Here is a 26,281-nt window from a genome sequence, read left to right on the forward strand (position 1 = left end):
TGGCATTAATCATTTCTTTGTGCTGGAAACATTCAAAATCCTTTCTATTAGCTATTTGGAAATAGTTAATTAATTGCTGTTAACTATAGTTAACCTATATAAAACTTTATATAGGTGTTATAAAACGTTAGAAGTTACACCTCTTATCAAGCTCCACTCCTGTTCTGATTAACCACCCTCTCTTCATCTCCATAACCCCCCACAACTTTCTCTGTCCCTAGTGACAACTATTCTATTCTCTGTTTTTAGCTTTCACAAATAAGTGAGACTATATGGCATTTGTCTTTCTGTGTCTGTATAACTATAAATCTCATAAAGCTTTCCTACTTTACATTGGAAGCAGCAATAACACAGATTCATAGATCTTACAATAATTCATTTGATATTTAATTATCAAGAACCTATTAAGTGTAAGAGTCTGTGCTAATCTTTGGACTACAGCAGTAGCCAAAACAGAAACTCCTGGTGTCCTTACAGGGCTTCCATTCTAGAAGGGGGGCAAGTGGAGGTAGTGAATAAGGAATATAAAAATTAAGTAAATCTTAAGTAGAGAGTAATCAGAACTACAGAAAAAGAGAAAGTACAGTAACATCCAATGTGGAGTGGGGATGAGCAGACTATAGCATTAAAAGTGAGGTTAAAGTAAGTGTGGTTGAGAAGGTAACATGTGAGCAATTAACTTAAAGGAGGTGAGAGGGTTAGCCATGGACATACTGGGGAATGGTGCTCTAGGCAGAGGAACTGGGTAGAGCAGGCTTTCTAAGATGGGAATAGGACTGCACCCTGAGAGACTATTTTCAGGATATGTACCAGGGAATAACATGTGCCAGGCAAACTCAAAGTGTTTAATGTGTACATGTAACCGCTAAACAACCTTATGACATCAGTGTCATTGTAAATTATTTTCTAACAAGTGAGAAACTTAAGCACAAAGAAGTTGAATGATCATACAATTTGGAATTGATAGAATTAGGATCCAGTTCTCAGAGTCTGATTCCACAGGAGCACTGGATAGTTAGAGCTTTAGATGTGATTTGAACAGGCCACACATGTGCATTCATGCTCACAGGTCTGCAGACACACCCACATGCCCACAGTGCTGTGTACACACTCAGTGGAAGAGAGCTGACAGGGGAGAGGAAGACAGTCTGCTGTCCACATTCTATTCCTCCTATTTCATGTCGGATATTTTTTTCTTTTGTAAATTTCACTTCTTAACCTTCAGATTGAAATGTTTATGTGAGAGATGTTTAAATTGTTTGAAAACAACTGGAGTTATTTTCAGAATAGCAAAACTAAATTAAAAATTCTTATTGTGTAACAAATATTATGGAGATATATACAATTTTTTTTAAAATAAAGGGAACAAAACCAAAGTGCTTTCACTGAAATGAAACAAAGTGCCCTAAGAAATTCTTATTAATCTACAGAAAAAAATATGAGAACATTTTTCAAAAAAAATACAACAAGCTTTCATCTAAACTATTTACTTTGGAGAAATCAATACAAAGGCATCATAAATCATGATTTATGACTCATGCCTCCAGAAAATGAAGATAAATGTGTCACTGAGATATTTTTCTGCATTAATTCTCTTGGTTTTAACACAAAAATACTACATTTCTTTCCCATGCATGTTATCACTATGAACTTTTGAAAAATTCTTTAATTATATTGTTACAGATAATTCTACATAAATTATAATTCTTGGGCTAATTCAGTATACACCAAACATATATGAATGAGACTATATATTAATACCTGAAATATAATATTCTTCAAAATATATAATAAATTGTATAAAAACTGACTTTGAATTCCTTTATATCAGGGTCATGAGTACTGCATTCAGTAAAGTGAGCTCCACACAAACGTATTAAATGTCAGTTAAAAAGCAGCTTAATCCTATTTATTTGAATAAAAATTATCCAAATGTTTAGTTCTACCTTGAAGTATATTGATGAAAAGAACACTTTTCATAAATCTTGCAATAAAAACAAAATATCTTTCCTTAAAATAGTGTAAAGTCTCTAACTATAATATTTTAAAATATCCTACAATTTCATAATAGCCAGAGAGATAGGAAAGGAAACCTTTCCTCCAAATGGTCATAATTACCAGGAAATTTTGAACAAGAAAATCTGGACAAAAAAATTCTTCATGACAGATAAAGAAACAGTGAGGTAAAGTACCTCCCAATGATATTCCATAGCACTTCCAGCATCAACATGATTTGTAGAAAATTACTTAAGTTATTTCTTCAGTTACTTTTCTTACCTCTTACCCATTTGAATTGCTTAAACCAAACTCTACGAAATATTATTTCGAGAACTTTTCAAAATTTAGGTATCTTTATACCAAACACACACATACACATACTAAATATGAAATGGTGTTTCCTGTTTTGTCTTCTTGATTATTGAGGTTCAAGGAACTTACATTAACAAGTTTTTAAAATTTGACTCTGGTACAATTTTTCTTGACATCACAGAAAGTCAAGACAAGAATGGAAGGCTATCTGAATTCCTGAACAAAGATAACCATCTCCCAACACTCCAGGGACTTTATACTACATACTATGTTTTTGCTAAGAATATGATCATTTTTCATAGATTTAAAACTTACCAATTAATAAAAATTTCCCAAAGAGAATAAAACTTACATATGAATATAGAGAAAGAAATAGTCCTTGATATAAAGTAGTAAACAAATTCTAATGAGAGCTGAGTGACAGGTTAAAAGGGAAGGTGATTTCTCAATGGTTGAAGAATTGCAATAAGTGTAAGGTGGTCCGTGCATTTTGGAATTTTAGGTTTTGGGTTGAAATTTATTACCAAAAACAAATTCAGGGTAAATGGAGTATTACTAGGTTTTATGCTTGGATTCTAAGATGAAAAAACTTAAATGTTTACATGTTTCCACTATATGTATAATTTTTAAAGATGATGAAAAGCATCTTTACATCCTCCATCCTTAATATTCATTCATATTTATGCAATAGTGTTAATTTTAACAATGTCCTAGCCATTGCTCATAAACAAATGCTCTGATTTGCATAAAATTGGTCAACTTACATTTCATTTTATGGTCATTTTTTTTTATGTGTCCATTAGGTTAGGCTACAGTTCCATTTATTCCATCAGACAATAAAGTCTGTTGGGATATTCCATCAAACAATAAAGGGTGTTGCTTTGAAGATATTTTGGGGATGTGATTAAAGTTCATAATCAGTTGACCTTATGTAAAGAAGATTACCTTACATAACTGGAATTCTCTGGAGACAATTTGGTGAAAGGTTCTAGAAGTTGAACTGAAGCTTCCTTGAGAGAAGAAATTTTGCCTTGTGTTCAGCAGTTTCAGTTCATGACAAGAAAAATTTAACTAGCCTTTCCAGTTGGGTTGTCCGTCAGATTTCAAACTTATTTATCCAATCCTGACAACCATGAACCCTAATTCTAAACAATAAATCTATTTAACTCTTATTTTTTTTTCCTGATTGAATACCGATTGATAAAATTCCAAAATTCCAAATTGAGGGGAAAAAAGTAAGGTTAGTAAGTTGCAAAGATTTCTGAGCACCCCACCCTAGGCTCTGTTTACATGTGCCAAGAGACTCAAATCAGACAGGCATACATGTTTGTTTATATAAATATCCATTGTCTGTCTGTCTGTCTCTCTCTCTCTCTCAAACACACACACACACACACACACACACACACACACACACACACATAATCTTAAATTAAAAACAGTAGGTTTCCACATGGTCAAATTCATATGTTGAACAGATCTGACATTTATGACAGATTTAATCAGTGAGAAGCATCAACAAAAGATAACTACGCAACAGGAGACCAGGACTCAGAGCACATTCTAAATACTAAAGTGATTTATAGAAGGAAGTAGCCATGTGATATACTTACACCAAAGACATTTCACACAGTTTGATACAGGGCAACAATTATTTTAAGAAAACAAACAAAAATGTTTCTCCTAAAGGATAATAGATATTGCTTTTCCAACCAAAAAAAAAAAAAAAAAAAGAAAAGAGTGGTTTTAACTTTTATAATATTAGTCAAATATTTCCACCACTCTAAAAACCTACATCAGTAAATTTTTGAAGTTGACAAAAAATAACTTAGAAAACTCAAGTTGTATCTAGACAAGCTAATTTTCCCTGCATCCTCTGCTACCCTTCCTTACCTGGACTGCATATCTTGTTGGGTTTTGGCCTGATTGGCTTCCGACTGAGGCGAAGTGTGAGTGACTCTCTGCTGAAGTTCCACCAAGGACTGGTAGTACTGTTGTTGATGGTGTTGTTGCTGTTTGTAGCGAGACAAACTAAAAAACAGTCCTAGAATGGCTTTTAGGTTTCCATTTCTTATTTCTGTAGCAAATGGAAAATACAAAAAACAGTATCATATATTGAATATATTCTTTTTTTTTTTAACAAATGAAATTCTATATGCAATCCTCTTAAACCAAATCTATGAAGACAGAACTATGACTTCATTGTCTTGGTCACAGTGTCAAAGGAATCTGGATTTCTGGAAACATGCTGACATTCCCAAGTAGCTAGGAATTTCAGGAAGAGAATGAAGGGATGAAGGAAGAGAGAACAAAACTCACTTAACAGAAATGCTGTTTTATCTGACCCTGAACTACAATTTTTCTAGAGTTAACTTCTTGGAAATGGATGTGCTTGCTCTCTTGTGCTAATCATTTGATTTAGTGCTCTGATTTCTTCACAAATAAATACACACAGCTGTTCCCAACATTGCAATGACTATGAACTAAAGAAAACAAACTACTTAAATTTTGTTTATCTTACATTTATAAATACTTATGGTGTGGGTATGCCTCAGTTGGATTTAGAGTAGCCAACATTCTTTCTAAATCACCCACTGATCAATTTATTTTACATATGTACATATGTCTATATCTTCCAAATTTACATATATATTTAACAAAAGACTATACTGTATCAATTTTTAAAATTCCAATCTTTCTATTTTTAATTCATGTTATATATTATTAAATAATAAATATCAGCTTATGTCACACTAAATAACAAAAATGAATAAATATAAATAGAAATCTAGTTCTAACATGTAGGGCAGATGTTGAGTAATAACATTTTGAATAATAATTAAATTTACAAAGTCAGCTACAACATGAGCCTACTTTTTTCTTCTGCATTTATAATGTAACAATTAGAAAGAGAAGTAAGAAAAACTTCAAATAAAACTATATAACCTCTTATCATATTTTAAATAAAACTTGCTATCGCCAATAAAACACATCTACCTCCGTGGTCAAGGTTTTATGTCCCCTTATAGAGTTTAGGAGCACTAACAGGCTCTTTGGGTTTCTTGAACTTCTGTGGTTCACCCAAATGAAGAGTCCTGTAAAATGTGCCACTGAACTGTTCTTTTACTCTCCAGTGCCCCCTCTGTTTCCATAATATAGAAAAGTTGTCTTCATCAATCTGAAGATATAGTGAGAAACTATTAATTTTACCCTATAAACCTCAATGATCTTGCTTGCAGAGTTTTTAAGAAAATTCATTGCTATTATGCATTTTTAATTCAGAACATCATTTTGGAGCATCATATAATTTTAAAAGACAAGTGGTAGTAACCTTATATTGATAAAGGTTATCATGTGAGAAGGCAGAGACATAAAATGAACATTGGCAGCATTTATAGCCTGCCTTTACCCACTTAGAAAGCAAAATATTTTCCTGGGAAATTTTATTCAATTATTATTCTAAGTAACAGAGTCACCAGTTAGGTTTACACCTAAGCTTACTGGCCATAAATCTTTAGTTTAATTATGTAGCATAGCATATAAATATGAAAGAAACTTACAGGAAAATTAAATACAGAAGGGAAACTGAACGAAGTAACTAGTAAATGTCCATTATTTCAGAAGCACACAACTTTTCTTATTCTAATGACAACAAAATTATAAAAACTTAAAATGGTCTAATATTTCTAATAATGCTGGCAAAAGCTTTGCAAAGCAAATTAATGGTAGTGAAAGCTGAACTATTAAAGTATTTAGTAGTGTCTAAATCATAACTTTAAATACATCATATTCTAACTAAAAATTACTATTCTTGATGCAGGTTCCAAAAGGACTTGCTATTTCATAATCTCAACAACTGATTTTTACTAACAGCATTTGAATATTTTGCAAAGGTCTACTAAAACTTACCAAATTTTGTATTTTACTTAGTACTTTTATCATTAATAATTCAAATAGACAAAAGCTTATAACACGTTAATACACCTGACACATGAGATTTAAAGTGACAAATGACTAGGTGGAATAAATATTGATGAAGAATAAAATGACAGATGATGGAGAGAAGGAGATAGAAACATCATTTATTTTCAATTGTGACAGTTTTCCTAATGTATGCTATTTTTTTACAAAATTTTGCCACTTCTATATGTGGAAGAAAAAGAGGCTCTAAAGCAAAGAAATAATCACAAGAGTAATTCAATCTCTTTCCACTTTGATATATTTCAATTTTTGTGATGATTTTTCAAATCTCTAATGATTTTTAAATGTTTACATATAATAGTGGTTAAAACTATTCCTATAATCATTTAAGACTCATGGTGACTTATTTAAACTTGAAAAATGTTTGGCTATGACTACTAACTTGATTATACTATAGAAATGTTACTGATAAAATCATATTTGAGTTTTATTTACACTATTTTACCTGCATTTATGTCCACTTGTTACCCAACATGGATCTAGCCATCTATTCATCTACTTAATAATCTAAAAATACTCAACATTAGTTATTACACATAGGCTGTGTTGATTCACCCCCATCCCATGAACATAGTCACAATAACAAAAGTTATTCTGGAAAACATTTAAGTGATTAAATGATATTAATTACCATTATGTTCATATTTCTGTTATTTTGGAAATATATCAGTTTCCTTTAGCATGTGAAGGAGTTATATATTCCAAGATTATATTTCTTACATTACAAAAACTCTTAGATAACAATAATGCCACTTGTGACTACATGGCACTTTTCCTTACCTTCAGCAGAAAGACCTTGAACATTTACTCCTCTGGCTGCTAGAAAACTAAGGCAGACATCAACATTTTCAATCTGCAACATGAAAAGCAGTGAAAAAGGCAATTTAGAAGGTTGTTTTTGAATAAAAACATGAGTTTGAATGAAACCAGAAAGATAAAGAATGGATATTTTACATTCATTTCATTCTAGAGATCTCTTTACCAGAGTTTAACTAGAATTATTTTGGCTAATTACAGAGTGAATATAAAGCCTTCATTGTCCAGTTTGACAACTATAAACAATTCATAAGGGCCTGGTCAAGAATGGCATTTTGGTAGAGTAGCAACCCACCTACTTAACATAAAGCCAGATTATGTGCTTTAATGAGTGTCAATGAAAAATTTCCAAATGGGATGAGATTGTCACATGTGTCTCAGAATGTTAGGACAGTAGTAACAGAGATTCAGCCAATAATACTGTTAAGGATTCCAAAAGAATATTGAAAAATAGACAAGTGGAAAAAGAGTTGTTAAGATGAAAGAAATGAGGCACATTTTCATTCTAAACCACAGAAAATCTTTATTTCAGAACTTGTATTTATATTTCTACAAAATTGATTAATCCTATAGTAAATAAAGGTATTAACTTTTCCACCTTAAAAGGATGATATCCATACTTGTTTAAAAAATAATTATTGGTACATTAAAATTATACAAGGTCATGGGATTCATTATGCCATATTTGTATATTCACATAATATATTTTGTTATATTCTCATTCTTCAGTACCATCCCTTTCCCTCTGATAACCATTTAGTGTGAGGGGAAAGGAAAGGAAGAAAAAATGACTGACTTATTTTATAAGTAAGAGGCTGATCTTAACATTGGCCATGGAGTTACACAACTAAAAGACTTTCATAAAAGTACAGAAAGCTAGAAAATTCCATCTCTTTGTGAGCCCTTAAAAAAAACTATTCTATAAATCTTGGAATTCTAAAGTAAATAAGAAATTTAAAGTTAATAAATTGGGAAGGTATTAACTTCTGTCTTACTAAGCTCTTATCAAAGGCCAAGCATGAAGACATTTAATGTTCTGCCAGTGTCCACTTTAACTTAGAGTCATAGTAAGGTCAAAACATTTCTTTAAAAAATCAAAAGGAAAGATAAATTTATATATTTATATGAAATCCATCCTTATAAAATGAACAAACCATATTCCTTTTTAAGTGTAATTTTGCATTAAATTAATGTAATAGCCAATGAGATATCCTGTGATTGAAAATGGACACAGCCAAGGTATACACATTTCCTTTGAGGTAAAAAAAAATTTTATATTAATTTACTTCGTTTTACTGATATCTTTCTACTGCAAAAAATAATAGAGTTGAATGTGCTGGTAACAATACAGCCTAATGAATTTTATCTGCCTATCAGTATCTGAATATCCAGCAAGGCTATAATGTTGAAATACACATCAAATCCTCTTTTTTGTTCTCAATTCACTTTGCTACTAGAAAATAATTAAATAAGAAATAAAAGGAGGAGCAAAGAGAAGAGGAAATGGATGAAATTGCATGTCCTATATCCATCCAGAGCAGTCTTTTAATTCTTCAAGTCCATTTAAATTTTTAAATAACAAGTGTTGATTGTGACTTAATATTGAAAAAAATGGATAAGTATTTTTAAATGTTTGAAATAACAGTCCTGATGTTATTAATTTCATTGCCATTATAAGTCTTTTGTAGAAAATAGAAAAAATTCTGACTTAAATATGCCATTTGCTGAAAAATATTAACAGGATGTTATCTCCTAAATTTGAATTACTTTTATGATAGATGAGCAGGTTAGTTGGGTGGGACATCCACAAAATACTAATAAATAGAGTCTTTAAGTTTGTAAGATACATTTTTCAGTCTACTTTTCAGTCAGCATATGAAATAGACTGATATCTAGATTGGGTTTTAAAAACACATGGCACTATATCAACATGAACCACAATTAGAAAAGAACCCTGGGGCTGGGGCTGGGGCTCAGTGGTAGAGTGCTTGCCTCAGCACCACGCAAAAATAAAATAAAAGTATGGTGTTCATCTACAACTAAAAATATGTATATATATTTTAAAAAGAATTTTATAGCACACTTTTTTATATCTCTGTATATAAAGTATGTTCACACCAATTCATGTCTTCATACATGTACTTTGGATAATGATGTCCATCACATTCCACCATCATTTCTAACTCCCTGCCCCCTCTCTTCCCCTCCCACCCCTCTCTCCTATCTAGAGTTCATCTATTCCTCCCATGCTCCCTCTCCCTACCCCATTATGAATCAGTCACCTTATATCAGAGAAAACATATAAAACCCAAATAGAGAAAAGTAAAAAGCAGACCTAATTCTTTTCAAGACTATTTCTCAGGAGCATTCACCTTTTTTCCTTTATGTCATTCATTCTGAGCACCAGCAACCTAAAATAGTTCTATCAGGTCTCCATTATGACTATGGTAGCTAAGTAATAGCAAGAGAATAAATATTTGAATAAATTTCTAATATATCGACTAAAGGCTAATTTGTTTAAAACTCATTTACTTATTCAATAATATTGTCCCAGGCCAAAATGAATTTTCTAATAATATAGTAGTATAATAAACATAACTTTAAAATCTTTTCCCTGATTAATTTCAGTCCTACAAATTCAATCACACTTGTTAGTATTATGCTACATTTTTTACACAATCAAAATACATTACAGTATAAAGAAATGGCTTTGAGAAATCTTATTAAATTCCATTTATGTAGTCAGTTTCCTCACCACAGGCATACTTGAAAATAATTTGAGTGGAATTTTTAACTATATGATATCATGCTTCAGTTACTGATTATTTTTACTTTGATAAATCCTAGAGATGATCTTTTTATTCCTGCTGTTTTTAAATACATCATCCTTAAATATATTCCAGTTAAGTAGACCTACTATAAATATTGTCTTGATTACTTTTTTCCATATGAACTCACAAATGTTCTTTGAACTAAAAACCTCTTAACTTTTTGGGAAACTTACAAAGTGATATTTTCTACTACATTATATTAGCTTCTGCTAAATCTATTTAAGTGTTGATTAAGAACTGCAAGTTGGACTTTAGGGTCCGTTAATGGATGGTAAGTCACAATTTGAAAAACATTTCCCTAAAGAAAACCAGAGCATTGCCATGGCTATGTTGCCTCTTTTTATGTGGGGAGATTATATTCAGTAGCTAATAACTAGCAAATCATGCTCAGAAGCAAAGTCTCTCCAAGATTTAATTAAATTAGATACTTAATGAACAATATTTAAAATACGGGCTATATAATTATGGTTAACTTTTACATGTCCCCATACCTAGTACCTGAAAAAGACATTTACTACTTCTTTCAACCCCCTTTAATTTGTCTAGATACACAAATAAAGGAAAAGAATTGAGTTTTAATGTAATTTAGTCCTTTATAAGCAACCAATTATTTGTCCAAATTAAACTATTTCAAAATAACTAGGTTATTTGACAAAGTTAGTCTTTTCTTGGTCTCCTCCTCACTCCCTCTATTTAGTTTGTGAGCATGTAGAGTTGTATGCCAAGCTTTCATAGGTATGCTTGTTTATTTGTTCAGATAGTTTTGATTTTATGAAGATGTAAGCTTGAGACCTTCAGTCTCTGGAAAATGGGAACCATGTTTTATTAATCCAGATTCTATAATATAACATGAATTTGATATGTATTCAAAAACAATTTCTCATCTTTGGCTGTTGTAAGTCAGGGAAGAAAATATCTTTATTCTGGAAAAGAAAAGATGGTAATGACAGTAGAAAGCCAAAACCCACTGATAATAGGCAAACAGCTGAGAAATGGAAATGTCAAAGGATTAATGAAATTTGGAGAAGCTAACAAAACATGTAGACATACCAATATTCCACAAATACTGAAACTATGTATGAAAGGAACTTGCTACTAATATATTTTGAGCTTAAAAAAGTAATTTCAAAGAATTCACATAACTGCAGAGCCTATGGAAATCTCACAAGACCCTTTCAATATAAATAATGAGATGGCATGCAGAAATAAATGTCATTACTTAGAAGATTCAGTGAAATTGTACATGGAAAGCATACAGCATGATACACTGCATATAGAACAAATGACTCAAGAAACAAGAAATGAATTATGATTATGTAAGTCATTAATACTAATAGTTAGTGACCATGGTATAAAAGGCATTGCCGCCCCTTTTGCTTTAGGCCTTATGTCAACTTGCCTAAGAACTGTGCATGCTGCATTAACCCTGCTAACCCATTTTTTTTAATCCAGAGATTCTTAATCTTTGTTGTACATAAGAATAAATAGCATAACTTTAAAATCCACGGATGCCCAATTTATATTCCTATCAGTTAAAACAAAATGCCAATATATAGGAGCCAGTTTCACTTCCTGGGTGATTTCAACTCACAACAAATCTTGGAAACTACAGCATCAATCTATGCTCTTCAAAATAAATGCATATATTTTCAGTGTACTCCCATGTTGATGCAGGAATCCCACTGCTAAGACCTAGCAATACATTGTCTTTTTATTTGTGTCATGGTATGACATAATTCATGCATTTTATACTTTATTCTCATTATATTAAATATATATAAACAGACAAACATATGTGTGTATATATTTATATATAAAAGGATTTACATATATATATATATATATATATATATATATACATGCAAAGAGAGATATTTATGTAATTTTAAAAAGTATACAGCAGTAGTACAAAGAAATTTATTCTGAGTTCTGTAGGCACCACATTCTTCATTTGGCTCAGGTAATAGTCACATTGTAGCTTATGAACAGTTACTCCAAAACTCTTGCTTGTCTACTGTTAAGCACAATTTTTTGAGTCCTGTCTTCTGTTTGTGACTTTCCTTTTCTTTTCTTTTTCTTTTTTGGAATGGAACACTTACTTTCCCTCTCTGTTTCATGTTAAATTTAATTATAATTAGGTAACTATGAAAACATTGATATAATGAAAATAGAATAAAACATCACTAGTTCTAGATTCAGTCAGGATTTTCAGAAGTATCAAAATATATTGCCCTTTAAGGCTTTTGGAGTTTATTCAAATAGTTATTGTTATTGTGAAACCTTAAACAAAAGTAGAGCTTTATTAAAGTAAATGTGAAAATGGATTGCTGTCTTTTTTTTTTTGGTTGAAAATATTAAACAGAGTCAACAGAAGTTGGTACATACTTTTAGTTACTATTTGTATAATTAATGTCAGCACATTGGAGTCCCTTCACTTAATTTTATGTTCTAATCAAACCACTTATTTATTTACTGAACAATTATTTCACTTACATTATGCTCAAAGTAGAGCCACTATCCTTAAGTATTCTAGAGAGCATTGACTTATTTCCAATAGTTTCAATTACTCCCATGAAAAATGGGAGCCCATTTTTCAAATCAGAAATTTCGCTTATTGTCTAATGTCATAATTGTACATAATACTGAATGACTAATTCATTCAGCAAATATTGATTGTTTAACTTAAGATCAGCCTACTCCTGGTCAGAGGCCAAGGGTAACTTAGACTCATCTAAAATAACTATAAAGATCTCTTCCTCTAAAGTAGACTTATCTACACCAATTCATATTGTATTTATTATAATTTTTATGAACATAATACATAAAAGCATTTTTAATTGCTGGATCACAAATGAATTTCAAGTTGAGTTAAAGAAGGTCTCACATTTTCTTTCTTCACTTATGAAAACTTAAGATAGTGATCAATATATTTATACCTTCATTTTTTTAAAACCTGAGGGTTAACATGTATACTTGACATAAACAAAAAATATATTTTATAAATATTTGTATTTATTCATTTCAGTGTTAAGTAAACTATTCCTAAATAAGAACAATCCTATTAACATCAACCTTTGATTTTGTGATTAAGTCTAAACCATGGCAGAACACTTAATACTGAATGACAAATTCATTCAGCAAATATTGATTGTTGATTATGGGCAGAGTTCTGCTGGCTGGTGAAGGGATATAAAAATGAATTACAAGGTCTCAATCATTGTGAGTTTATAAAGCAGCTGAAGATACAAAAGAGATTTATAACACCATAGCACCAAGCATCATATGATAAATTTCAATGAAGAATTATAAACAACATTGTATGGCATTTAAGAGAATGAAGTTATCTATTTTCACTATAGATCTGGAGAAAGCTTCACAGACACGTCATTTAGACTTGATAGATAAGTCAGATTTGGATAATGTTAGACATCCATGAGAGGGAGGAGCAAGGTCCCGCCAACCAGAGAAACCATAAGAAAAAATAATTGCAGAGATGCTGGAGAATCAATCATGGCAACCCTCGCTTTTTGCAGTTTGCTTACAGAGGTGACTTTGACTTGGAATTTTAAAGGCGGTGCTGCTCTTTAGACTCAAAAAGTGCTTCCATACAAAAGGTTAAGTAATCATAAACCAAGTAGCAATATCACACCTTGAAGACTCATTTCTCTACAGGAGAAATGCATCCTAATTAGGATTTCTTTGAAGTCCTGGAGAGAGCTGTCCTGAATCATACAGACACTGTCTAGAAGATCAAAAACCTATTGTAACCTCAGCTGTCTCCGGAAGGTGAATTCTTTTGTGACTTGTGCTATTTTTTAATTATCTTTACTTCTTATTTTTCATGATAAATTTGTAATAAATCCAACTTAATGTGATGAATGTTGTGATCAGAGAAACACAGACTCTTAGAGAAGGATAAGGGAGAGCCTACTTTGGTCAGAGGCCAAGAAGGCTAGGAAAGAAGAATAACTTAGACTCATCTAAAATTGCTATAAAGATCTCTTCCTCTAACCTGGACTTATCTACACCAATTCAAATGAAAAAAGTGTTGATCTAACAACTGAATCACCATGCATGAGGACACACAGAGCCCATGATCTTAACATGCAGGTTTTGCTGATAAAAGGGAAGCCCAACTTATACATTTAGGAAGGGCTCACCAAAAAGAGGTGCTATGAGGTGATCCCAGGAAGGAGCTAAATGTGAACACAGCTTGGTTGAGAAATATCATAGGTCAGAATAGCCAGAAATTAAAAGTTGAACCTCACTTAACTCTTTCTCAACTTCCAACCGCTTATCAAATCTGAAAGTATTCTGAAGGTTAGTAACCTTCATATTGGTTTGGTGAAACTGCATGGGAAAGGAGATAAGGCCAGAAGAGGCTCCAGGGTTAGGAATCTTGAAATCTGAAGAAAGCTGGTGGTGGGAGATGAGGCCAAAGAGACAAGTGGGGCTCACTGAGGAGCATCATCCAAGCTCCATGCTAATGGTCTGGGTTTGATCTTAAAGCTCAGATGTCTAATGGGATCTAAAGGGAAAAATTGATCAGTACTGCATTGGAGATAACCATTTTTACATGACCACACAGGATACAGATTTATTGATAGAGGATAATAAAGGCTTCACAAATTGATTTTTACTCATACTATCCTGCAATGCACTCTAATTTTTAAAAATTCTATTTTAATTGATTTTAATAAGTCAATAATAACACTCTAACCTCATAATACTCATAATACATTGCATGAAAAAGCTGCGGTTTGGAAAAAAAAAAAAAAAGACCCTATGCAGCTTGTTAAGAATGGAGAAAAGCAAAGTTGTTTGGAAGTTACCTCTCAGTTTCCTCTAGCCTCACCCAAAATCCTAGCACAGGAAACTTGTTTATATAGAATTTTAAGCAAGCATTCTATTAACTCTAAATGCAAAACCCTTTTAACTTTCATTCCAGTCAAGTTAGTATTAGTTTTTTGCATTCACCAGAGGTTTAGAGTCATAGCATGGCATTACCAATGTACAAAATTAATAAATAGTAGAGCCAGAATTCAAACCCAAACCTGTCAGTCTGCAATGAACTTGCTCTTCTTACCACACCATTCTTGTTACCTCTGTAATTTAAACATTCCGATTGAACTACTCATATCCCCTGGCTTAAACTCTCTACCATTTGAGAGGTGGTTAGGACCCAGTGCCAGGCATAAAATAGGTGCTCAATATATACTTGCTAATTGTAAGGATGGATTTGTGTAGTCTGAAGGTAAAGCTAAAAAGAGTAAAAAGTCTACTTTTTCCACACATTTCATTAGTTTTCAAGATTCTTCCAGATTATATTTAACTAGGCAGTGCATTTTTATATCTTTGTGGATTACAGGATGATTGGTGTAGCCACATGCCAAAGAATGCTGACAGTTACCAAATGCCAGAAAAGACAGGGAAAGGATTTCCCCTATAGCCTCTGAAGGAAGCACAGCCCTGATGACACATGGATTTTGGTCTGGTGATCCAGAATTTAGACTTCTGGCCTTCAGATCTGTGAAAGATTAAATATCTATTGTTTTAAGACATCAAGTTGGTGATAATTTGTTGCAGCAGCCACAAGGAAGTAATACAATTTTCTACCAGTAAAGCACTAGATATAAAAATGCTGGCAAACCAGGGTGGGCTGAGATCCTTGTGAGTATGCACAATTCCAGGATTCATTGTCTGGGGTTGTGCGTTGTTAATTCTCCTGAGGGAGGATGAAGCTGAAGCTTGCTCAGGTGGCCCATGAGGCTGAAGTGGAAAGCCTCGCATGCCCCCCATTCCCACCTCAAATTTGTTTGTGTTGCCCAAAAGGGAGAGGGGAGGAAATGGTGATTTCCTTGGCTCTTGGTTTCTTTTTGTCTTATTTTTTAACGGGTCTGTGACTTGACAAACAGAGTAAGCATATTTGTCAGGCATTATAGTACAATTATTAAAAGTTTTTAAGTCAAACGAATCAGTTTTGCACCCTGGTACTGCAATGCACACATTGTAAGAAACTGAGAGATGTTTACTATCCCAAAACCTCAGCTTCCTCATCTGTGATATGGAAAATCTTCAATTCACAACCTTGAAACACTCAGTGAAAATTAAAGAGCTTAGTTCCATAGTAGGTATATATGTTCGTGTGTATCTATGTGTGTATACATATAGGTTATCTCCATGTGTTCACACACACACATCCATACTGGAAATGGAGAAGGGCTTAGAGTTTATTTAATAATATATAACATTACTAGTATGAAAAAAAGCACTTTGTGAACACAAATACATTATAACAGAGGTGTGTGTGTGTGGGGGGGTACAGATATGAAAAATTCATAAGGATTTTACCAGAAAAAAAATCTATTTTTTCTCAAAATCATACTATGGGTTTTAACTAACTTGTTAAAGAATAATGAATGTTAAATATTAATATTAGTTGTCAATTATAGATAACATCAAAACTTTATCATTAGCTGAAATTGTAAGTATAAAGTATTATAAGTGTAATGTTATAAAAATTGTATCAGTATTCTTTGACCTGAATATATGCTCTGCAGGTTTTTATTAAGTTCCTGTTTTTCAGTTTGTTGCAGAAAACAAGAAACTTACTGCTTTATTATTAACCAGTTATACAACTTTTCTAGATTTAAATAATATTTATTTATACATGGCTAAATTTCTATAGCAATAAATTTTCCAAGTGGATGATTTCACCATAGCATCTATAAATATAAATATTATTCCTCTCACATAACCACACCCTCTCCCAACCTCATCAGAGTTTACATTCCTGACACAAGTGGAAGAAGCAAGTGTGGTCTTAAAGAAGAAAGTTTATTTATATCACAAGGTTGGGGGTAGGGAAGGAAGCAGGAAAGGGACCAAAACATTAAAGGAAAACACTCTATCAAAATCCTAGCAAGTGATTTTGTGAAACTTGACAAATTGATTCCAAAGTTTTCACACAGAGGTCAAAGAGTTAGAAGAATGAATGGAACACAAAACAAGATGCACAACACTGGGGGGCTGATACTACCTGATTTTAGGGCTTATTATAAAGCAACAGAAACAAGGCAGTGTGACTATGGCAAAAGAATGGACTGAAAGATCAATGGATCAGAAAAGAGAGCCGGAAACAGACCCCCGGAAGTATATTCAACTGATGTTTCACAAAGAAGCAAAGGCAATACAATGGAGCAAAGATAACATTTTTAACAAGTGGTGCTAAATAACTAGACCACCATATACCATTTAAAAATACAGACACAGACCTTTCTCAAAATATTCATTTAAAATGGATCATAAGTCTAAATATAAAGCACAAAAACATAAAATGTCAATGAGATGACACATGACGGAAATCTAAATTACGTTGGCTTTTAAGATACAACACGAAAGCCAGATCTGAGAAATTAATAATAAGCCAGACTTCATCTAAACTAAAAAACTAAAGCTCTGTGAAAAGACAATGTTTAGGAAATAAGCCACAGAATGGGGAAAAAATGTTTTCAAAAGATCTGCTATCCAAAATATGTAAAGAACTCTGAAAATGCAACAATGAGAAAACAGAGTGATTAAAAACTGGAGCCAAAGACCAGAAGAAATGCCTCCCTGAAGAAGATATACTAATGACGAATAAGCATATGAAAAGATGTTCCATATCATGTGTCATCAGGAAATTTCAAATGAAAACCACTGTACACGTATTAGAAAGACCAAAATCCAGAACTATTACAACACCCAGTGCTGACCAGAATGTGTAGAATGAGAGAACTCTTGTTCATTGTTGATGGAAATGCAAAATTGTATAGTCATATGAAAGATAGTTTTGTTGTTTCTTAATACACTAAACAAACATTTACACTCAATCCAGCAATTGCATTCCTTCAGATTAAACAAAGAAGTTAAAAGCTTACGTTCATACAAAAATCTGCACATGGGTGTTAATATCAACTTTCTTCAGAACTATTAAAACTTGGAATTAACTAAGAAGTCCTTTAGATGGTGAAAAGATAAGTAATCTGTGGTACCTTAAGACAGTGAATTAGTATTCAGCACTAAAACAAAATGAGCTTTCAAGCTATGAAAAAACATGGAGGGATATTAAATGCATATTACTAAGTGAAAGATTCAAATCTGAAAAGGCCACATACTATATGACTCTAAATATATATCACTCTAAAAAGGGCAAAACCATAGAGTAACTAGGAAGGATGAATAGCTGGAGCACATAGGATTTTAAAATTAATGAAACTATTCTGAATTATATTATAATGGTGAATGCATGTTGATACATGTGGAGAGCATTGACAAAGAATGGGAGAACGTCTGAGATTGGGGTCTCTGATGACCTAACGGCTGTGGCAAGCTTAGTGGCTGGGAATGTTTCTGTGTCTATGAGTAGAAAGTATATTTTAGCATTTTAAGTGAAAAAAAGGAAAAATGTGATTAATATTCAAATATGTAGTAAAAATTTTAATTATATTTTACAATGGTTACATATATGCACTTAAAACCTTAGAAATTTCCCCAACAAAATTTAAAAAATTACATCAGTCTCAAAAAAGAAATGAAAAATCTGGAATCCAAACCAAATTAAATTATTTAATTCTAATTTCTATTGAAACTATTAATGACAGAAACCAATTCAAATAGACATATATTCTTGTATGAATACTTAAACTATTTATTTTATAACATAAAGATAATACGACAAAGAACTGCTGTGTTTTAAACTATTATTTAATTTCTGAATGGCAGACCAAATAATTCTCACACACAATAAGACAATTTCTATGTTATATTTTTTTTGTAAGTTAAACAAAACATTTTTAGCAAAATAACTTTCTAAACTTACAATGAGAGCAGTTTTAAAATCTGTAAAGATGGCAAACTCTAATATGTTATAAAATAAAATAATGAAGAGAAAATCATGAACTTTGGTATTTTTTAAAACCAACATAGCAGATTAGAATGTCAATGGGCTTTGGTATTCATTCCAGTTTCATCACTGCAGAAATGAGCAGAGGCCCTAATAAGCATTGCTGAATTCCTTGTCAGAACTCCAGTGACCATTGTCCTTTCAACACAGTATACTGCTCCTCAAGACCTCCATAGAATTTCAGTTACTTCATTTGAACTTTATACAGAGCGATTTCTAGGGACACAGTTTTAAAAATCATCAGGGGGATATTCTTACAAATTAAATTATTGGTCTCTAAAACTAGTAGTTTTACGCATTCTTCTGAATTTTGAGCCTCTGTGAAAATAATGAAATCGTTAAGGAAACTGCAAAGTAGTAATTTTCATTTAAAATTTCTTTAGAGTTACACTTGTAGCAAAACACTGGTCTTTATGAAGTATTCTTTTTCTAGCCATGGAACTGCTTAAAAAATGGCAGGGGATCACGTGAATGGACTAACCTTGGCAGTATTCTATTCCTGTGAGTCATAAGGCCAGAATCCTTCAGTGTGCCATTTATAAGATTTTATTAAATTTCTAAGAGCATTCCAATTTTTATCTCATCCCTGTGTGGTTAAAAAACCTCATCTTCTTTTCTTTCCTAAAATAATCCTTTGAAGGAGCAAGAATTACAAGCAATGGCTGGTAAGAGTTTGAAGGAAAAGTATGGGACACTTACTATCAAGAAGAGTTTCACCTTCCAGATAATCCTAACTATAGAAATGGAATAAAGATGTCTGTAAAACCTATAACAGTATTTATTCTGAAGCCATAATCCTGTGGTACACAAAATGAGACAGGGAGGAAAGACTGGACTGTACTTTTCTCTCTTCTAGGAATGAAAAGAGTATGATGAATGGCTGTTCCAAAGATCCTCACAATCAGCAAATTTCATACAATAACATATATGACATGATCAAAAATAAGGTGGAAGGTCATGGCTGATAAACACTTGGGCTACTAGGGTGAAGACAAAGGAAGGGCAAGCTGTGAGCCAGTGCCTTTGCTAGATCCTTAGTTGTGCTGTTTAATCGAAGTCTTTGCAACCATTTCACACAACCATTTCATTTCACACAATCGACTGTCCTAATTCCCCTGAGCATTTGTATGGATCCTTAAATATAATGGTCTATTTTAAAATAAATAAAAACTTGTTTTCAAAACAACCTTTCTCTTACATGTCTAACATTTTTGTCTAAGAATCTTGCACTTGTGCCTCTGCATTTCAAATAAATGTTGGGCATTTTTTTCTCTATTTTTAATCTGCAGGCCATTCCAGACATTACTGGTATTAATAGTTTACTAATTTATTTCCTCATCTAAGTGCATCAAAGTTATGGCATGCAGCATATATTTTGAATCCTGATACCACCCACCTAGAAATTACTCAACAGGTGTCATCTGTATTAGCAGCTTCATCTTCAAATAAGGGTAAATATAGTGTTTGATAAGCTCCTACAAACTAAGTGCTATTTTTTTTTTTAAAAACAGCCCTTAGTTTGTAGGAGTTTATCATTATATAAAAAAAATAATAACCATGACTTTGACACTGGGATTCATTGAATAAAAATAATACTAATAATAAATTGGTTAAAATTCATATTTTTCTTAAATATGTGACTTTTATATCATGTTATTTGAAAGAGTAAGATATATGTATATATGTGTAAATTTATTTAATATTAGGTACTATATATAATAACATACTTGTTGAATTTTCTTTATTATAATGACACCATTAGAGAAACACATAGAGCATACATTCGTAGTATCTATTCTGAAGTCATTACACATTGATTTTAACTCCTTCAATTTCTGTTTAATCTATTTCAAATACCCACATCTTAACCTAATCATATTCCCTTATGACACATCACAAAGGAATATGTCTCCCCATTCTTTCCTGATAGTGGATCTCCTATGTGGACTTTGAAATTTCCTCCTCCATGATTTCCTTTAGGATTTCACATCATCACTTATCACCCCACTCCCCTGGACCCAATCTGCCTGTTTACTGCTTTCTTCTTGCTTGCTTCCTTCCTTATAAAAACTACCCTCAACACAGCCTTTCTCTTGAACTATATATAATTTTTCTTCTCTTCAACAGGGCACTCCTAGAAAAATTATTTATAACTCTATAGATATCAGCATCTCTTATTTACTTGTTAACACTCTATCACTCTACAGAAAGATCGTCACATTCTCACATTCACATCACCCGTGCCTGTACAATTACCAATACTAACTTTCTCATTCCAGCATACCAACTAGATGGCTAGGTAGGATTTGACAGCATCTGTCATGTTTAGCTCATCTCACTTCTTTCTACCTCTCTGGGCTAGTGCAAGTACCATAGCTGCAACTGTTGTATTTACTCAAAGGATTAATAACACATGTCTGTGATCCACTTGCTTAATGATGGTCTCACATTCTTATGGCTCTTTCTCCCTCCTGATTCCTACACATCTGTCTGCCACATAAATGTTGCTATCCTCATTATAAGACCCTTAGCTTTTTTCACTGTTGACTTCACACAGACTTCCTGCAAGGTCTCATCCTTGCCCATGGCTTTAACTATTAACTATGTACTCTAAGTAGAGTTCAACCAAAGCTTTTCTCAGACATTTAGAAATATAGGTCTATTGCCTAAAATCACCTCCTACTTACTCTCCATGTCAAAATATTAATGTATCATCTTCCTCCTTTCACATTTTAGGCTGTTTTCTCCAATGACAATACTGACCTTACTTAATGGTAATTACTTACTCATTTATACCACAACATTGGGGGCTTTTTAAAACTCCCTGTTTAAAAACAAGTGGATGATCCTCTACATTCATTTGGCAAAAAATCCCAGAAAAAATAGGGTGATTAAAAAAATATATATTTTCATCAAATGATGCCACAGCCCAGCTTCAAAAATCTTCGAGGTTACTCAACTAAGTTAGAACACCATGCAAACTCCTTATTTGGGCCCAACATCATCATGCTTTCATCCTCCCCTTCAAACAGCTCTGACTATGCTCAAACCACAGGGCATCTATCTGCCCGCATCTGGAACACACTAAGTTCACTCTCTGCTCAGTCTTTTTCTTGCCTGTGCAACTGTAGTACTGTTATTATCTACTGCACCTCTGATCTTCATATGTAGTTCTTTCAAGTGTCCCTATACCTAGTACTTTAGGTGCTGGATAAACTTTAGCTAAGTGTGATTTAGTTAACTGCTAGGAGAATTCGTTAATGTAATATACATTCATGCCTCACAAGAAAACATATTAATCAAAGATTAAAATGATTCATTAAATATCATCAAGTTTGAAACTTAAAGACAATCTATGACTACCAAATACAGTGACTTAGTTTTACCTTACTTTTTGTTATTAAACACAAAGAGCAATCAATGTCACAAAAAGAAGAAGATATGATAAAAGTAGGTGTATGAACAAGGACAGAACTCATTGTTACTAATGCAGAACCTCCTGATGTTGTGCAATAAAAGTCGACATCCTGTTTGGAGTAGAAATGAAATTCATAAGCCTAGTCATGCTACCATAATTCTCTTTACTTTCTTGTCTCCCTCACAGTGGAGCAATTCCATTCATTAATAACATAGTACCACTGCAAATTCTGAAGAACAGAGGAAAAAATACTTCAATCAAAAAGTTGCATTTGTTTCTTTTACATTCTGAACCAACACACTGTGGCTATGCCAATTTCAGATTCAAAATTCAAACATAAGAAGAAAAGGAAGATTTGAGTCATTCTTATTCAAAATTTAATATGATTCTGACTAATAATTTTTGTCTGGGGAAAAACACTTTTTTCATAGCATTTGCAATTTCTGAGACTTCGGTCTTTCTTTTTCTATTTTTTTTTTAAGCTTGACTATTAAGATAGAAATATCTATCATCCTAGAAATTACATGGTATGTTAGAGCTAACAAGAAGTAAAAAAATATAAAAAATTCACAAAGTCTTATACTAATGAAAATACTTTCACATATTTGTTGAATCTCTAGCTATAGATGCTTCAGACAAATATCTAAGGACTATATCTATCTATAATCACTAGCTTTTGAGTCTGATTTTTTTCTGTCATAGAGTACAAACTTACTCAATTATTGGTTCTCTGTATTCATAATCAAATGGGAATGACAGCAGAGTAGGTAAGAGTTACTAGATTTAACTATCTTGTAGTATGGAACTCGTCTTTTGGTTTGAATATTAAAAGCAAAACCAATGAGTGTTAGGATTAAAAAACAATATATGATTTTCTGGGACTATAGAGCTTTTCAATATAAAGCCCTAAAAATATTTTAACAGGTGTCATTCAATGCATGTTGCTCTTTATAGTTTATGGTAATGCTACTCTGCATTTTTTTCAGCTTAATTAATAATAATGTTCATATACATATTTTATTACCACATTCTAATTAAGGCTTATTTTGCAGATGAGAAAGTCAAGGTTCAAAGAGGTTACATGTTTTTCCAACATAACATAGCTATGAGTTAGTAGGGTCTAAATATATTCTATCTCGGCTTGCTCTCAGTAAAACTTCAGAAAACAACTTCAATTAATTTTCAGAGTTATGTTTGTGACCAGAGTAATCGGATCAGGAAATTTCCTTAAAACTGAAATATTTTATTGAGAACCTTTCTTTTATAGTGATGGTTTCATAACAGCGAGAGAGATTTCATGACATCTTTATAGGCCTTTGGAGTGCTTCTTTGAGAGAAAGAGACAAGCTAATTACTCATTCCTTAAAAATAAATCCCTTTTATTATTTTGGATTTCAGTTTTCTGACATTAAGTAATGCAGGTCAGCAGATTTTAAAAGTTCACAAGTTTGTTTGTTTTTTCATTCTTCCAAGTATCTGACAATTAAGAATTTATTAAGTCCATTGTAAGTGTCTATTCTGTGCTAAAAAGAAGCCTCATTTTGTGGAGTGTGGCTATCATTCATGATGATATCTACATGATAAAACTTCACTTAAGGCATTTGTGTTTTAGGTTGTCCTATAAAATTAAGTTGTGGCTATTTAATTATAAAAGTGATTTTTATCCCAGCAGTTTATCAGTCTATGATTTTATTATAAAACTTGAAACTTTACTAGGTGGTGAAAGTAAGAGATAGCTGGGGGACAGACAGACCTCCAGTTTGAGGGCTTTCTGGAACACGCTGTGAATCATATTTCAAAACCAGTCACTGCTCAGCAAACTTAAAACAGCAATGGCTTCAGAAATATTTAAATAGTGTCAAACAGCCCATGTGCTTCATTGGATTTCTTTATGAACAAAATAAATACTATTCATATATTTTTAAAATGCACATGGCAAATACTGTTCTCAAAAATAGTTGTTGAGATAAAAAGGTAACACTTAAAATTGGAACTGAAATTTAAAACCATAAAGAACAGTGACCAGAATTAAATTATCCAGAACATCAGAATGACAAAAGTCAAGGATCTAAAAACACCTGGAAATATGTCACACAGGATTCAGAGTTATTTAATTGTACTCATGTTATCATATGCATAAACTGTATCCATAGAAATCCAGAGACTCTCATGCATATGACAGAGTGTGATCAAATGGTTTCTTCAACAAGCAGGAGGGCATGCCAAGAAATTTCTAACCCATTTACAAATGTAGTTAATTCTGGAAATGATGATAAGCATTATATATTGAGAATAAATATGATTCTTACCATCTGAGACTGACTTCTAGGACATCCATTGATATCTTCAACTTTTTCATTTGCTAAAGCCAAGAAATAAAATGAAAGAGAGAAAAAAAGGACAACATGCTTAAGCAATGAAGTAAAACAGAAAAAAAAAAGAGATTTAAAAAGAAATAAGCAAAAAATGTTGCTGCTAAATTTACTCGATCTCCCAAGCCAAGTACAATAGGACACACTTGTTAGCAGCCACCAATTCCACATGCACAAATCAAGGGGAAAAAAAAATGAGTGAGAAGGAAGTTGCTGCTAATTCTTTCACTTGTGCCAAATGACTGCTGACATGAAACCTTTCACAATTGTCCCTGCTGGATCAAGATACAGTTTCAAGGAATCTCAGAATGTATGAGTTGCTCCCGATAAAGAAATGCACACATGGGAGACATATGGCTTAATGAAGCATTCATTTCTGACAATTCCGTGTATGTAAAGATACAATTCTAGCTATTGAAAAGTATGGCCAAACCGTCCTTCTCAAACATCCTCACATAAACATGTTTAATTAAATCAGGGGAGAGCCACATTCATCTCCAAGACACATGGAACAATTCGCTATGCATTCTACTTAAACTGTAATTTACCAAAGGGGTTGAGAGCAGAGACTCTCATGCTTCCTCTCAGAGGGCAGGTCTTACCAATGATTTGGATGATTTCTGCTAGCAGTACTCCATCTGCGATGTCCTGTTGCAAATCCTTGATCAGCCGCTTGTGGCCTGATTTTGCTAGGTAGTGGTTGGCCCAGTCAGTGTAAATCTGATGAACAGAGGGAGGGAAGAAGTGAGATGGGAGAGGGAAAAGAGAGACAATAAAAATTCTTAAGACAAATGTTGGATCCAAAGGGAAGCTATTCTGGATCACATTCCAGTTTAAGAAGTCATAGCTCAAAAGGAAATAGTTGTAAAATAATTTTGAAACAGTTCTTTCCCCCACTTATCTCTTGTTTCAAAGAGGATGATTCACGCTTTCAAAATCAGGGACTAGTCACTTGTGACAGAGCAAAACTCCCCTTCCTGGATGACTACCGAGGAAACTTCTATAGCAGATCAGTTTGGGTTTCTCTCTCTCTCTCTCTCTCTCTCTCTCTCTCTCTCTCTCCTTCTCCTATCCTTTTGAAAATAATCCTGCCTGTCAATGTAAAAGGAAGCCACCTGGACTGATTTACAGAGGAACTTTATAAAGTTTTGTGTTTTTCTCTGAGACTTTATTGAATTTGTCATATGAGATACTGTATGTGACAATATTTTGGCATCGTTTTATAAAATAATTACAAATGCCTTCCTGTCTAAGATACTTTGTTTGGACTGTCATCTCTCATTTAAGCCTCTTGAAATGTGTTTATATTAGAGAACATAGGCAGCCAATGTAGTTATAATACATAAATTACAATATAGAACTGAGAAGCAGATTGCAAGCCACAAGGCTGGCAATTTGACATAGATTGGAGGTGACTCTTCAGCAACAGATCAGGATATAAGGAAAAGCTGAAACTGTTCAAACATTTCACAAAAATAATTGTTACTAATTTTTACCTATTAATGCAATATAATGATAACATAACCATAGAAGAAAGAAATAAGCATGAAGATATTTCAATTTCATGCATGGCTCATATGGATATTTTAGTTTAGTACAAGGCAGACCA

At 32.6% G+C, this 26,281-nt stretch overlaps 1 protein-coding gene across 3 annotated transcripts in view; it reads right to left on the reverse strand.

Moving 5' to 3' along the window:
* The window catches only part of Nav3 (neuron navigator 3), a 349,764-nt gene that overhangs the window by 214,819 nt on the left and 108,664 nt on the right, over window positions 1–26,281 (reverse strand). For all 3 annotated transcript variants that reach the window (XM_026396971.2, XM_026396970.2, XM_026396969.2), the window contains exons 2-5: window positions 25,275–25,392; window positions 24,610–24,662; window positions 7,072–7,144; window positions 4,204–4,387 (exon numbers count right to left, since the gene is read on the reverse strand). In XM_026396971.2, the coding sequence (XP_026252756.2) occupies window positions 4,204–4,387; window positions 7,072–7,144; window positions 24,610–24,662; window positions 25,275–25,392 (428 nt within the window). The remainder of the gene's footprint in view (window positions 1–4,203; window positions 4,388–7,071; window positions 7,145–24,609; window positions 24,663–25,274; window positions 25,393–26,281) is intronic.

This window comes from Urocitellus parryii, chromosome 5 (assembly GCF_045843805.1).
Source record: "Urocitellus parryii isolate mUroPar1 chromosome 5, mUroPar1.hap1, whole genome shotgun sequence".
Classification (NCBI taxonomy): domain Eukaryota; kingdom Metazoa; phylum Chordata; class Mammalia; order Rodentia; family Sciuridae; genus Urocitellus; species Urocitellus parryii.